Here is a 16,973-nt window from a genome sequence, read left to right on the forward strand (position 1 = left end):
GATCCTATTGACAAAGGCTTCTTTCTAAAGCTACAGGAAGCATTGTGCTCACAGGCTTTTGTCCTGCTGGAGGGCTTCACCCACTGTGCAGTGGAGATCCTTTCTTGACAGATGACTGAAACAGAGTTTCAGTGACCTTTTCAGTTAAGGTGTGACATATGCAAAGAAATGTTGCTTTTGGCATCACTAGAAATTAATGACAGCTGTAGATATTACAAGATCACAAGTCTCTTGCACACTGAAAATTTTGAAAGACAGCAAACTATCTTCAGCAAGATTTAGGACCAGATGCAAAAAGCCACGTCTCTTTTGTGAATAATTTTATGGCCAGAATTTGATTTCTTTTGACTCCTAACATGGATAGTCTTAAGCCGTACTTTGTCATCATTTAGTCAGCTCATGAGCTTTTTTTCTTTTTAAAATTGTATTTTCTCAAGGCAGAGGAACTGCAACTATCTACCTTTGAGTAGAGGATTGAGTAGAGGAGCATAAACAAAGTGTCAGGAGACTTTGTATGAAAGATTATTCATACCAGCAAGGAAAAGGCAGGTACTGAAGGAGACTGTTGAAGGAGAGGTCAAATCTTAAATGCTAAAACTGAAGACAGAGCACCACTAAGTCAAATAAAATATTTTTCTATTTGCTTTTAAACTGACACAAAGCAAGAAAAAGTAAATTATTATAACTACTTTAAATTTAGTGAAAAATGTATTGGGGTGTGCATTAAGACAAAGCTGGAAGTTTACAAGTCAGAAATGCTTATAACACTTTTTGCTAGGGATAGCATAGCATTGCATCTGGCAGTTTACTATTCCAACTGTTCTTGAAAGATTTGCATCTCAAAAAGATATGGCATATGAATTCTTAAATTAGACCAATAATGACATACACACAAACAAGCAAAACAGTCTCTCTTCTCCTCCCTTTCTTTCTGCTTTCTTGTCATAGAGTATGTGACTGAGAAGAAACTGAAAGAATTCATGAGTGACAGAGCTTACTCCAATCAATCCTCCCTGATGGAGAGATCAAAGGCCAACTGTAGTGGACAAAGCAGGGCTTTACCCTTTAAAGTATATTTTATCCTATTGAGATCAGCACAAATATAAGAGATGAAACTGACTTCTCATGGCTGTCATCCAGCTATGAAACTGTAACTCAGTACCACCTGCAAAATTTTGCTTGAATCCCCGAAGCAATGATCCTCTCTATCCCCATCCCTTAAACTCCAATTCTTACAGCTTTTCAGTGTTCAAAAATGAGATAATTAAGATAGCAGTGAGGAAAAAAAGAACAAAATAAACATATTTTATTGTGTAAGTAAGTAGATTTGAGATGGAATTACTAAAAGGTAAGTATACATGGACCCCCACGCACACAGTTCTCTTTTTACAGTTGCACTTAAGGGTTGTACTTCAAATATGGTTACACAAATATGGTTATCTTTCCCCACACACACTGACTGCCCCTTAATATTAGAACTTAATCTGCCACAAAATTACATGAAATAAAACAGACTGAGAAATATATTTGAGAATGACTGTTGTTTACAAAGAAGGTAATTTATAGTATACAATTACTGATAAGGTAGAACAAGAATTCAAAACCTGGACTGCATTACAAAGCATATCTTCAAACATCCATTTTGGATTATTGCTGTAAGGTACTAATTGGTCTGTTCTAGACTAATTTACAGACATTCATAAAATAGTGAAAAATCCATGCTTTAGAAACCCGGGACATTTCATGCCTTTGTGCTAACAGAACATGAGGATGGAAGCGAATGGCATTTTTCAATGTAGATTAGTAGCATTTAGAGGTTTTTTTCTGGTGTACTAACTGATTCTTCATATTTTTTCTCCTTTTTTTCAGGTGATTTTTTATCTTCAGGTGTAGTCCATGGAGGGCTGTGAAATTTCTGTAGAGGTAAAAACATGGTGTGTAGAATACATATATGCATAAGCAGAAATTAAAAAAAGTATGTTAAAATTCCATGGCAATGGAATTTTCCCTAGAAAAGGGTCCTGATCTTTATTAAAGAAAGCATAGTTAACAACCTTCCCAGTGCAAAACCATACAAGTCTGATGCTGCATACAGCTTCATATTATTGCATATTTTATATATATATATATATATATATATACACACACAAAACCCAATTATATATGTTTATATATAATATTAATTAATTTAATAATATTTAATAATATAATTAATTTAATATTTAATTATTTTTGAAATCTCTCCCTACTCCCGCTTCCAGGGCTATAGACATCACAATATCAAATTAAGTAATTTGACTACTAATTCATTTGACTACTAGCTCTTAAAATATTTAATAGATTGCAAATTGTTACCAGCCAGAAAACATTTTGAACAGATGAATTGCAATCAGATGCAAAGTCTGAACTAAGTAGTCTTCTCTTTTGAGACAGAACTTGGTGAAGAATGCATAAGTATACTTCAAGTAACTGCATTTCACAAGACCTTTTAGTAAAACCCCAACAATTACTCTGAAAGAGAATACCTGAAAGCTTGTCCCTGTTTCTGCTGCCTTCAAACGAGATGATGAATCATTACGATTCCCCAGACATGTCTTGGCAACCTGTCAATAGCAATGGCAGAGATAACTACTTCATATTTTTTTTCCAAAAATATTCAGTTTAAAAAAAAAAATCACCAGGTCTTCTTTTAAGCCTACTTGATGAAATGGAACAAAGTTTTCATAGCTAAGCTTATCCCAGACTCCCATCATCCCTGTTATGATCTTCAACAATATAGTCTTGTGACAGGCAAGTTTTACAACTTGATACTTATCAATTCAGCTTATTTTGTTCATGTTTAAATCTCATCACCAATACTGAAGTTTACTTCTACAAGTGGTCCTAGGGAACAGAAAATTAATTACAAGTGTCTTTTATGGGTGAGGGAATAGTAACAAACAGTAGAAAATCAGCATTACAGTTAGAACTCCTCTATTACTATTCTCTTGTCTAAACTCTAGATCTCTTAGGTATAATAATCCCTGAATAGGAATATAAAGTCACTGAATGGGGAAGTCAGATGACTCTCAAGGCGAAAAATCTTGTTGTATTAATTGCTGTCATTTTATTCAAGGAATAATGTTATATTCTTTGCCAATATGCTTTTTAGTATCTGGGAAACAGAGTTGCACAGCATAAATAAAATTAATTACAAAGTAGATTTTCGAACCAAGGATACCTCCAGATATGAAACCGGAGATTTACTCAACACTGAAAATTCTACTGTACTTAAATCAAAGTCCCTTCAGGAGTAGGATTAAGATGCCATAAGAAAAGGAACTGAAATATGAAATACAGTCAAATATTCGTAATACTTGGTCATTACTCTAAAATGAGTTCACACTGAAATTTCTCTATTTGTTTTGCTACTAAAAGTAATACATTTAAATGGAGCGAAAATGACAGGGTTTTTTTTTAAGTTTTAAGTCATCAAGACTCTTTCCAGTGTAACAGTGGGGGGGTTTAGTAATGTTTAAGCTACTGAAGTGAGCTTCTGAGATGATGCAGATGGATTTGATTTTTTCATATTTTCCCACTCTAAACAGTAGCAAATAAAAGTTGGATTCATACAGGGAATAATCAAGGCAGTATTGATTAAAATAAAGTCTATTGATAAAGCACCTACTACTTTTATGACAAAAAATCAAATAAAACATCAGACAAACATGTGGTTTATGTCTTAGATAAAGACTAAAAAGTCAGATGACAGAGTAGCAATTGTTAGTAGACTTTTAAGAATTCAAAACCTTGTAAGTGTGGTCCTGTCAAGACTTCAATTTAAATTATTTACTCTTAATCTAGATTTTCAAAAAATATTTCAAGCTGAATCATCTTCAGAAAAAATGAGGATTTAGGTGACTTCCAGGTGTGCAGCTTGAGGACAAAAGATACTATAGGTCAAACAATCAATAGTATGACAAAATGTGTAACGAAGAGGATAGAAATAATGCTAATTAATATGATAATTTACATATCCAGAATTTTCTCTGACTGTACATACTAGAACATGAAATCAGGTAGCCTATTTCATCAACATAATTTATAGGAGATAGGAAGCAAAAACTTTTAATTGCATTAATAAAGCTAAAGGTCAACTTCTTAAGACATACGCAAAGGAAGAAAATAAAATAACCAGATCTGCTTTAGAGAAAATAAAAGCAAAGGATAAAAATGCTTTATGAGTGAGTAGTCTTGCACACTCTTTTCATAGACCAGGTAACAAAGGCTATCTTCATAGAAAAAGAGCAATAAAGACTTATGTCTGTAGTATTTCATATTTGTTCACTCAGAGATCTTTTCTTTTTAGTAGCACATCATATGGATCACTGTTGGAGGAAGATAGTAGGGACTTTTTCACAGAAATGTCTTCATGATGTTAAAGCATAACATATTCATTATTGACTCCTTGTCACTGTGAAACATTGTATATCATTACCAAATAAATTACAGATTGAACAACAACAGTTCAATAGCCAGGATTGTAACCAGTTCCTATGGATGAGGTGGACACACAGACACACAGACACACAGACACACACACAGGACTGGGTTTAACAGAACCCCAACTGAATCCCATCCACGTATGACCTCAGGCATACATACACACACACCCTCCCCGCACCCCCATGTGTGTATTTATGGGCTTTTATATGTATATACATATATATATATATATATATATATGCATATATAAACACATAAATATATAAATACACACAACACATATATATTTTTATGTCCCTCAGCTAAAGCTCAGTGGAGTAATTTAAACCCAATGAACTAGAATACCTTTCACAACCTTAGGTGACAAACAAAGAAAGCAAAATATTAAACTTTTGTTATTGCTGTTAGGTCCCTCTATGCCAATTAGTGGATTGTTTTGTATGTTCGTCTGAGTGACTCTCTGTCAGATTCCCTCCCATGAGAGGTACACTCATTACAAAAGGAGAGAATGAGAGCTTGACATGGTAGAAACTATCAAAAACCAAAAATAATTCGCTGTGCTGCTTTCATCAGCTTAGCATGCAGCCCAATTAACAAAGTATCTGCGCGTGCAATTCTGGTTATAAAATCTGCATCTTGATTGGTAATGTATACAAAATTTGAGAAGTTATGGTATTCAACTGTCCTAGTAAATAACACTGCAAAGCTGGAGAGCTTCACAGCTGGATGCATAAATGACAAAGGCAGATAAACTAAGGGTGCATCTTTATTTAAAAAATTTTCAACAAGCCTGTCAGAACTCAGCATGTCCACTGCTATTAAATCATGCAACTTTATCTGCAAACACCTGAACAATGTAACTACAAGTGCTTTCTACTGCATCAACTCAGCAAATCAGAACTGGCTTTATGGTTGAAAATATCATAACAATTTAAGGTCAAATAATCAATTTACAAGTGTACAGGAAATCAAGTTTAAATAAGTGGTATTATCACAGCTTTTGCTGTTAGAAAATAATTTTGCTCCTCCTAAAGAGCATGCTACAGATTTAGTTGCCCAGACACTGGAGTTTCAGTGTCCCTTTGCATTGCTGCTCCTTTTGGCTTCAGAAGGCACAAAAAGCAGATATGGAAGTTGTTTGTAGAGCACTATGACTTCTATTTATCAGAGAAGATTCTATAAGGACAAAGCAAAATATCTAATATGACAACAGAGAACAAAGAATAATTTTATAAATTCTTTTATGCTTTAGCAATACCAACTAGGTGGTTTAAAATTATATGTTACGTGCATAAGAATTGTTTGACATGAAAAGGGAATGAAGTAAATTATGGTGTAAGAGCCAAAATCCCAAAAGGAAGGGATACAGGAGAAAAAGCTCTGCAGAACTCTGGTTCTGCAAAGAGACTTTCAGAAGTCAGACACAGGAAAACATCTCTGGATAAGGCTAAGAAAAAGTAGTATTGACAAGATGCCTCTAATAAAGTACAAAAAATCTAAAGAACAGAAACTTTTACAACAATACTGAAGTTAATATTTTTTGTTGTTTTTGATTAATTTCAGATGCTGTATCACAGGATATTCTACCTACTTCTGGCTATTACTGGTTCTATGTCAAATTTCATTACAGATAAATATCAGTAGTGTCTAATTTCCAAATTTGCTACTCTGTATGTCATTTGTCAATAAATTTTCATTTGTATTTGCTCTAATGTAAACTACACTAATTACTGTGAACAGGCATAAACTCCACAAATACAAAATTGCAGAAAGATCACAAATTTAAGATAGAGATGCTTAGCCATACAGACTTAAAAATACCAACTGGAACCAGCAACTAACCATTTTGCTTTATTTTTTGCCTCAGTATCTGTAAGATTGCATGTTCTTCTCTAGTTAGTCTTCACTGCCTTAATTCTTCCAAAATATAAATCACATTTTATGAGACACAATAAAAGGATCTTTGTAAAGTTCTGAGAAAGGATTGCTGAAATATTAGGTTTCTAAGCAACAGAGTTAAGTACATCTTCACTAATTTTTCTTAAAAACCTTAACCATCCAACCTTAATCTTCCTTCATTGGAAGTTAAGCAGCTGTAAAAACTTCAGAAAAAATTACGCACAGCCAAGTAATGAAAAAACACAATGAAAAAACTCTTCCTAAGTGTTGAACTTTCTCCAAGTGATAGTGTTCACAGGTGCAAATTGCAGCTTTGTATTACTGAAGTAATATGATCCTTTGGGAAAATAAATTCCTTCCAGTTCTTTCAGAACTTAAGGTGGGACCTCTAATGCCAACACATGGAGGTTAATTGTGGAAAGAGACATTTTTAGTTCAGTTCTCAAAGAATTAATCTGAATTCTTCCTTGTGTCTTTCTTTCTTTCTTTCTTTCTTTCTTTCTTTCTTTCTTTCTTTCTTTCATGTTAATGTGAGATGATGATGATGAGGGTGATGACGATGATGATGATGATGAAGAAGTTGCTAGATCAATGTCATCACCTGCACTATTTTATGTCCATTTTAACCTATGTTAAGATGGACAGCGTGTCCATCTGCTGACTGACTAAACAGTTAAAAATACTAGTTGCTAGAAGTACAAAAAACAACCACCAGCTAATCTAAATAACTAAAACCTTGATTTTACGGAAAAATTAATCTTTTAGGTGTCTTTCATCGCAGTACTTGATACATAAATTAAATACTTTTGATTTTTGAAATATATTAAGAGTTATTTTCTTTTTCTTTCTCTTTTAATGTATTCCCTTCTGTAAAAAAGAGCTGTTTAAACTTTCTGACACAAGTATTTAGCCTAAATTATTTCAGTCTCTACTGAAAGTATTCTACATTTCATCAAGCCATACACAACTTTTCCAAGGAATAACTAACCTCTAGTCATAATCTCAATGAAGTTCACTCCAGCTTCATAATTTTACATGTTTTTCTTCCCTTCCTTCAAATTTTATTAACAACTGAAGCTTCTTTTACCTTTAGATATTAAGAATCATGCAACAGCAAAGTATGCACTCTTATGGATGTGCAATATCTCCTTTTACTGTAGAGGATGTGGCAGAAGGGAGGTAACTTATAACTGAACGAACTTGTAACACCTTTGTAATAAATGGATGCTGTATAATTTTTTACAAATTTATTGTATATTGAATTATCTAAGATTTTTTTCCAGAATTTTCTTCACACTGTCATGATCACTAACAGCAAGCTACTCAGTTACCTGCACAGGATTTGGTTTTATCTCAAGATATAACAATATATTCAACATATACTGAATATTCAATATATATATTTCACCCGCAAATTAGTCAGGGTAGCACTATACTTTTTGAACTATTGAAAAGAAAATCCTCAACAGTCAGAGCAGACTCTCACAACAAAATTTGTCTTGCTCATTTTTTGGTTTTTTTTTTTCCCTATTTGTATTTTTATAATTACAGCCCCAATACATTCATTCGAGATTTCTGCTAAGAGCTCATACTGTGCTGTTTGACTGAGTGTATTGTCTCAGTAAAAGCACCAGATTTAGCTTTCTGTCAGAGCTGTCATAAGAAAAAGACAGCTTACAGCTTTCCTAGACTGGCAGTGAACGATAGCACATCCTTTCTACTATTATGCTGTCATGTCTCACATCTCCCCAAAGGCTTTGCTTTGTTAAACAAAGCATCTGTGAAGGCTGTGCCTGATTATTAGAAATAAATAAATAAGTAATAATGATATGTAAATAAGGGTTTTGCATTTCACTATAATGTAGGCAGCACTTCAGCCAGGAACAAACGAATTTTTGAAATGGTTAAACATCCAATGACACCACTTTCCACCAGTGCTCTTCCTGCAACAGCTCTGCCAGTTCTATTAAGCAGTTTTTAAAAGAAACCATGATAAGATATATGCACAGGCTGATAGCAAAGAGCACTTGCTCCTCAGCACTTTAATACAGAACATAGTGGGCTTATAATATACGCCTACCATCCTGAATAGGAAAAGTCCCACTAACAGTTGCCTAAAGCATTCATGTTTTCCTAAAGCCTAGATTAGGCCTTGTTTTTCAGATGAGCTAATCTTACATCTTGAGAATCACACTCCTGGGTGCTTTGATTTTCTTCCTTTTTCAAGGCCACATGAAAATTCTCTTTCTCTGATGAGACATTTTGCCAGACCTGAAAAATAAAAATATAAACTAATGATTAAAAGACATTAATATAATTGAAATAAAATATCAAATAAGTCACATCTGAAAATTCAGGATAACAATGAAAAACCAAGAGGTCATATACTGCAAACTGTTAACTACTTTATATACTGCATTTTCAGCAAATTTTGTACAAGGGAATGTCTTAAGATACATTCTCATTACAGCACTCCCTTGTAAACGATTACTTCTCTATACATAATCAAGATATTCAATCTACATGCCAAAGGAGGGAAAAAAGCATTTTCAGAATGCATGTTCCTGTGACTCTTGTGGATTCTGGGAAAGACTGAGGCTGTGGGTTGACATGTTCATGAACTGCTTTAGCTTACTTCAGCTGTCCACAGCTTCTCTCTCTGCTGGGACCTCCCAAGCTGCAAGATGGCAAAACATGTTCCTTTCCATGCCTTTCTCTCCTTACACACAAAATGAACTGCTGTATGGGCAAGGCACTCAAATATTGCTTTATAAGCAGTGAACTTCCACTGAATTGCTGCTTGTTTTAAGCATAATTTCCTGTATTTCCTGAAACTTTTAAGACTGAAAAGGACAAAAAAGAAAGAACATGCGCTGAAACTATCCTAAAATCATCAAATTGTCTGCAAGACATTGAAATTCTTCAGGGGGGTGGTGACAGGAAACAAAGCAAAATAACTTTTCTGTAAAGGGAAGTTAAAACTTCAGACACCAGTTTGGAAACCTTTCTCATGTCACTTATACTGCATGGAATTACTAAATAATATAAATGATGATCAGAAATTATGAACAGGACAAACCAAACTAAGCAGGTCACTATTTACAATTTAACTTGAACCATGAAAAATGAACTTCATAGTTGAAATAAAATAGTTCAAATAGTCTCTGGTTAACAGCTCTCCAATGAGGATTTGCTAGTTTTACAGAGCAACTGACTATGGGAGGAAGTAATGTGGAGATAAACAAATTTAAAAGATCAATAGAAATAATTGTTTTGTTAAATAATAAATGCCATTTAATACCTGTATTGAGTGACCTGTCTGTTTGGACTGAAAGAAATTACAGTTCTTCAAACCTAAATTTCTTCCCATGGAATAAAAGAAGCATATGTTCAATAAATTACAAAACTTGTGCTCACTTGATTTCCTGACTACCTGACACAGTGAAATCCCATGGGATGCCAGCAAGACCAGACAGCTTTAAGCCCTACTAACTGAGGAGAATAAAGGCCTGTGCATAGTAATTCTTATTTCAGAATTTGATTCTTGCTTAAGATTGTACCTGAGCAAATGATACACCATTTCTCAGCATGTTGTACTCATTTCTACAGAACAAGGGGGAAGTTTGAGATTTTAGGTAAGTTGTCATAAAAAAAAATGGATTCCTAGTGTCACATTTTCAGATGTTTAAAGCATTTCCTATTTCTAGGAAATTGGAAAACAGGAAAATTTCCAACTGTCTCCTGTTTCATCTTTAAAAGACTGAAAGCCATTATTACATACTAGAACTCTTCTGTTCTCTCTCTCAAAACAAAAGACAAGATTTTATGAGGTTTTTCAATTTCTATAGGATTGCCTTAGCCAGTAGGATCAGATTCTGTAACAAACTTTTAAAATCACTTACCAGAGCTGCACTGCACAGACACCAGCCAAACCTGGGAGCAGTGAATGGGACTGCTACACTCCCCCTGTTTTCTAACTGATGGACATTGCATCCCTTCATCTATCATCAGCCATCATCTCCAATTACTTTTCCTACTGTTAGCCTAAGGTGACACTGATCTGCATGTCTTAAGTTCACCACCAGGTTTAAAACACCATCACACTTCTCACAAAGACCAAAGGGGGAAAGCAGAAGAAGAGGGCAAGACCCTGGCTGGGTCCCTGTCGTGGTTTGGCACTGGCCAAAAGCCAGGCACCCAGGAAAGTAATTCACTTTCCCTCTGCTGCTACAGCTGGGCAGAGGAAAGGGAAAAAAAATAACAAAGGGCTCATGACTTGAGATAAGGACAGGGAGAAAAACACTCTAAGGGCAAAACAAGTTCACATTTAAAGGTATAAAGTAAATTTATTATTAAGAGAGTCAGAGGAGGATAATGAAAAGTAAAAGAATCCTTTAAAACACCTTTTTTTTCTCCCCAGCCCCTTGCTCATTCCCAATGGCAGTGAAGGGACAGGATGTGCAGATTTTGGTCAGTTTGTCGTTCGAGATCTGTTTGCTCACGGAGTCTTTTCTCCGCTGTGCAGTTACGTCCCTCCCACAGCAAACAGTCTTCCCAAAACTGCTGTGATGTGGGTCTCTCATCCACAGGGTGCAGTTTTCTAAGGACAGGCTGCTCTAGTCTGGGAGCAAGGGCCCTCTGTCTCTATCTCTGGCAGCAGGAGCACTCTCTCTCCGTTCGGTCTCCCACTGGATCACAGCTTGCTCCGGCATCCACCCGCTCCAGCGTGAGCACTTTTCCCATGGGCTGCAAGTGGATCTCTGCATTCTGTGTGGACTTCATACATTTCAGGAGGCCAGCTTGTCCAGCACAGTCCTCACTGCGGCTTGCAGAGGAATCTCAGCTCCAATGCTTGGAGCCCCTCCTCCCCCTCTTTTATTTTTCCACTGACCCTGGAGCGGCCATGTTGTTTTTCCCGCACATTTCCTCACTTCCTCCTCTCCTCTGACTAGAAGAAAAATTGCTGCTGGTAGATACCATTGCCAACAAGTTCCATTAATTCAAAGATTCCTGCAGGATCCTGTAGTGCCGAGAGGTTGATTTCATCCAGGTTCCACACTGGGGAATCACTTGCCGTGTCTTCGCCGTTGGCCTCGCGGCCCTGCAGCCACCACGTGGGCAGAGGCAGCCACCATGGCACTGGTGCTATTCAACACCTCTCCTCATGCAGGGCACCAGGAAGGAGAAGCTGCCGCTGCTGCCCCTGCCGTGCCTGCGGCGTGGCTGGCTAGGGGCTGCCAGGCAGGCAAGGCTCGCTGCAGGCCGCACCGAGATGGAGGCAGCCGTGGCACGTCACTGCACCAGGGATGCCCCTGGCAGAGGTGCCTTGCCACTCCTGGAGAAAACTGCACTTGTGCTGCTTTGATTTTCTTAAATATGTTATCTCAGAGGTGCTACCAACATCTCCAGCTGGGCCAGCAGCATGTCCATCTTCAGAGCCGTCAGACCTTGGCTCTGTTGGACATGGTGGAAGCTTCTAGTAGCTTCTCCTAGAAGACCCCTGTGGGACCCCCCTCCCCCATTACCAAAAACCCAGGCCACGCCAAATCAACACAGTCCTTTAAATCTGAGTTCTGGCCAAAACACCAGAGGGCATACTGCATCTATTTAGGCAGTTTCATTCTATAAATTTTTAGGAGCAACACTGACTATTTACATGAAAAAAAAATTTTAGAGACTTATATACTTGCTGATAATGTGTGAGTCTTACAGGAAGACTTTGCAGAGAGGATGTTTTATTTTTAAAAATAACCTCTCATATAAAAATGAATATGCTATTACTTATCTGAGTGGGACCTATTTACTAGACCAACACTTTACGTAATAAAAATGACATCAAGTATTCCACAGTGAAATTATTTAGATAAAGATTATGAACTCCTTCCCAATTTACTTAAAGCTTTCTAAACTGTCCTCAAATCTTTTCAATATGGGATTTCAAACGCAAATATTTTTTCAAGGAACATGAAATCTTCTATTTTCTTTTTCTCTTTGAAATAATTTAGAAGCATCATCGTGGTGAGACCTTACAAGCTTGACTAAAACCCAAGCTTTGCTTTTCACATCCTTGAAATAATTGTTTAAAATGTATTGAAGGTATGTGCTTGCAGAGGAAACTAGACTCTGCTGATGACTTCTTTGCTTACAGCAAAACTTGCATAATACTTGAAGAGAGGCAAACCAAATTTCTTATTTCTTTGAGATCTCTTCCAAAGTTTGCAGTGGAATAAATAAGACCCCACTTCTTCTTCATGCCCTTGAAATTTCCTTCAGTTATGCATTATATATTTTTCATTTCTAATACCAAACAGCTTTTCTGAAAGGGTGCACTATTTTTATAATACCCTTAATCTTCACTGCTAAATAAAAACTACAAAATTCGGTCAACTGAATCCCATCTTTCAAAAGATTTTTAAACTTTGATATGTAGCTCAATTATTTGCCATATTATAAATAGTCTTCTCATGTCACTTTTTGGCATGACTGCACAACCCTCACTCTATAGTCAGCAGTTTTTCACATGAGATGCCAGAGTGCTAGGAACAGGACTTGCCAGACAGCCTGCCAACACAACATGGGTCACATCAATGCAATTTTTCCCTATTAGTTAGAGCTACAGATTAATCTTTTCTACACTAAGGGTTTCTAGTGATAATCAATTGCCACATTAACAAAAAAAAATAAAAATTTGGGCACTCATACTGATTTAACAGGATTGCACAGCATTTTCAATGTAAGCAAACAAACTAAGCAGTTTCTAGCAGAGTGCAAGTTCATGATATCCAAGGACCAAAAAACCCCAGTTCATGATGGCCATGATGGTTTTCCTCTAATGATGGGCAATGTCTTGATATGCCCATTTTGATGAACTTCATATACTGAAATCAAGGAGTTTGCCCAGAACACATTTTTTGCTACTGAAGGTTTCATGGACCCAAACTGCAAACATTCAAAAACTACCTCCAGCAAAGACTTGCCAGCCTGTCTTTGGTGTGCTGGCCGCACCGATCTGCACTTAGTGATATCTGTTTGGCATGTTGAGTCAGGCCAGTCTGAGAGATCCCCCTGGACTGCGGTTGCTTCTCTTTAGCAACTCCACCAAGATTACTACCCAGATGGTCTGCCAAGAGGCTAAAACTAAGGAACAGCTTAGGCAGGGGTCATCCCCACTTCTCAGAGCACTCAGTTTTTTACTCTTCTGGGACATGTCTTATTCTTTTGAGATGGAAGTGGCTTTTGTCATGTCTGCGAGGTCACAGGTTGCTCAAGAATTTGAAATTGCACTTACTGTAAAAACCAAGCAGTTTTGTACATAGCAAGTGGATGAAGCTGTCAGAGCTTTTCTGGGCAAGGCGCATTGTAGCCATGATATTATGAAAAATCCGTTGCTGGGATTTTTCCCCTCCTGAGAAGCTGAGGAGCCTCAGGAGAGAAATGTAAACAATTACTATCTGCTGCTGTGGAATGCAACAGGTGCATCCATGATTGGTCCATGTGGATTGTTTTCCACTGATGACCAATCACAGCCACCTGTGCCAAGGCTGTGAGCAGTCACAGGATTTTGTTATTCTGTTCTGTTCTGTTCTTGTTGTAGCCTGCTGATCTCTCTGTTCTTTTAGTATAGTCTTAATGTAGTATTTTAATATAATATTTAACATAATAAATCAGCCTTCTGAAATGGAGTCAAGCCTCGTGTCTCCACACACAGAGAGTCATCAACAGCGCATCGATAAAGAGCTGGAAGTATCACCTTTCCAAAGTCAGTTCTGACTGCTCCTGGGAACCATGTCTGCACATTGCACATACACACACACAGGCAGCTGCCACGTTAATGCCTCATCTATTAATTTTAGCCAAGGAAAAGATGCTAAACCTAATACCTTTTCTTTAATTCTTCTTCTTTGAGTAGCATCATTTTCAATTACAAAAGTTCACATAATTTTGAAGTGTATTATAGACCTGTGAGTTATCCTCCTAGCCCTCCAACTTTCATAGAATCATAGACTGGCTTGGGTTGGACAGGACCTTAAAGGACACCTTATTCCAAATTAGAGACATTGTAAAGTAACTGAGTATCTATTATGCCTTTCCACAACAGAATTCACAGACAAATATGTAATTGATATGTATATATTGATATATAAAAAGAAAAATAATTGTATTTCTTTCTTTATATCCTGATTAAAAATCTTCCACAGTAACTCCCATGCAAAAATAAATGAGAAGTTAATACAAAAAACAGTAATAAAACTGAATATTTCTATAAGTGAAGGTCACTGGATATGTATAGACATATATTTGGCATGTTTTAGAGTAGAGATAACTAGCTTTTCTCTACTGCATGGTCAATATTATTCAATAGTAAGTGAGAAAGACTTTAGTTTTTATATCTATTTAATGCACATCTAGAGATATAATTTTATAGGATAATTCCTTTTAAAGGACTGCAAATCCTATAATGTGCAAGATCTTTAAACTTCTACATACTGTTTCTAAAGTAAGCACGTTTGTCGTTAGAGTTATTTCCTTTTTGTTCCAATTTGCACTGTATTCAACTATCTTTAATGTGTAAAATAGCTGCTTACTTTTATGTCAGCACTCAGCATTGAGCATGGGTCTAAGCTTTGCGAATATTGTAGAACAATTCCACTCTGATTAGAAGTGGAAATTGTTAGGTATATTCAACAGGGATACTAAAAGATCACATTTCATTTTCTTCACATTTCACAGACATTTGTATTGGTTATAAAGGCGTTTCTCCAAGATGAACATCCACAATGATCTCAAATAGCTGAACATCCATCAAAGTGAAAGATTTTTCTTTCAATACTTCATTTGCGATGATAGATGACATATCTAGATGTCAATTTCCTGAATTGTTCTTTTCATCTAATAGTGCAGAATTTCCTCTCACACATGCAACTGCCTCGTAGCAGTATATTATTTTAGACATTATATACACTATTAATTTACATTTTTGCTTTGTAAGTCTTCTGGAGTCCTTTATCTTTTGAAAAAAAAAAAAAACTATTCTAAAAGAAAAAAATAATTAAAAGTTTTGCTTGTCAAGGGCTAGGGAAGGTACTGAAGTTTTCAAACACTATTTTTAGTATTTCCTACTTAATAAGTCTTCTACTTTCACTCTCCTTGGGGAAAAAACTAGTTCCTAACCACCTCAAACCAGAGGATCTCATAGCTAACATCCTTTCTATATTAAAGCCATACATACAGAAAGGATGAACTCTCCCTGAACTACAGTGAGCTGGAGGATGTCAATGTCTGTCAGAGACCAGAGCAAAGCATCCTTTCTGGGGTAGTCCAGTACGACATGCAGCAAACTCACAAATGTGCTCAAAGATAAGAAAGTACCACAGAAACAGAAGATAAAAATAATAACAGGTAGTAGCCTTCCACTAGTAATATACAGAATGCATTTGCATTTACTGTATGGAGTGGAAGTCTATTAACTATTCACAGGCAGCTAGTATTTAAGTTTACACCCAAAATGCCTCCAGGATAGCAAGGGGATGATAAAGGAGAAAACACTCACAAGAGAGGAATGCAATTCTAAAAATGCCTAGCTACACATACAAAGAAGTTCCATGTGTTTGCTATTGTGCATTGAATTCTGCTGTTTTTTTTCTAATACAGCTCATTTTGAAAGCATTCCATATTTGAGATAATTTCAGTTTTCTAACAGAACCTTAAACCAACACTTTCCAGTTGCCTCACTTCCTTGGAACAACTGCAGTTTCTTATTTGTATTTTCATGCTGCTGACAGTGTGAAAGCCCTTGTGAAAATGTATGCAAGCATTTTTTTCTGGATGAGTAAGAGCATCTCTGTGATGATTCATTGATCACTTTCAACAGAGTCAGAATTACGTATTTATTTCTATTCAACTGCCAAAACAAAAGAGAGAATATCTAAGTCACATGCTTACACAAAAATAAACAAAAGGAAACAAATCAAAGTTCTGGTAAGATTATACAAGAGAAAGAGATAAAATTACTTAACTGAAAATGATTTAGAAATACTTTTTCCTTGTATTAACCTTGTGGAAGTCATAAATAATTTATGCCGAACTGTGGACAAAACATCATCACGTTCTTGTTGCATAGCATATGTTGTAATGAAATATATGAGACAATGAAAACCTGAAATTATTGGAGTCAGTTTTTTAGGCTGGCTGTTCAGGAAAATTCTCACTAAATAGAACCCCACGTCACACAGTTTTGTAGTCTAGTGAGATTAAACATTTACAGCCAAAATTATATTTTAATCAACAACGGCCAGCAAAAAAGAATCCAAGCTGTTTAAGAAGTGCTTAGTGCACACATATCAGAAAGTGTGCCTCCTTACTACTTAAAAACAAACTAAACAAAGAAAATAAATAATTTAAAGTGTGGATTAATACAGTGTGCTAATAAGAGAACTAACCTGTAAAAGTCTGGAATTTATTAATAGCCTACCATGGAGGACATTCAGGTGTGAGCTCTGTACAGTGTGTTCCACTGCTACACACTTCTGAGCAGTTACCAGAAATATTCTTAATAAAAAAGACATCTTTAATTTTCTGCAGATAACAGA

The 16,973-nt window shown here is 36.1% G+C and overlaps 1 protein-coding gene across 1 annotated transcript in view; it reads right to left on the reverse strand.

Annotated features, from left to right (window-relative positions):
* Positions 1–1,276: 1,276 nt before the first annotated feature.
* The window catches only part of LUZP2 (leucine zipper protein 2), a 153,324-nt gene continuing 137,627 nt past the window's right edge, over positions 1,277–16,973 (reverse strand). The window contains exons 10-12 of the mRNA XM_041463263.1: positions 8,563–8,655; positions 2,526–2,603; positions 1,277–1,915 (exon numbers count right to left, since the gene is read on the reverse strand). Coding sequence (XP_041319197.1) covers positions 1,811–1,915; positions 2,526–2,603; positions 8,563–8,655 — 276 coding nt within the window. The 3' untranslated portion in view covers positions 1,277–1,810. The remainder of the gene's footprint in view (positions 1,916–2,525; positions 2,604–8,562; positions 8,656–16,973) is intronic.

Source organism: Pyrgilauda ruficollis, unplaced genomic scaffold (genome assembly GCF_017590135.1).
Source record: "Pyrgilauda ruficollis isolate IOZ18807 unplaced genomic scaffold, ASM1759013v1 scaffold163, whole genome shotgun sequence".
NCBI lineage: Eukaryota > Metazoa > Chordata > Aves > Passeriformes > Passeridae > Pyrgilauda > Pyrgilauda ruficollis.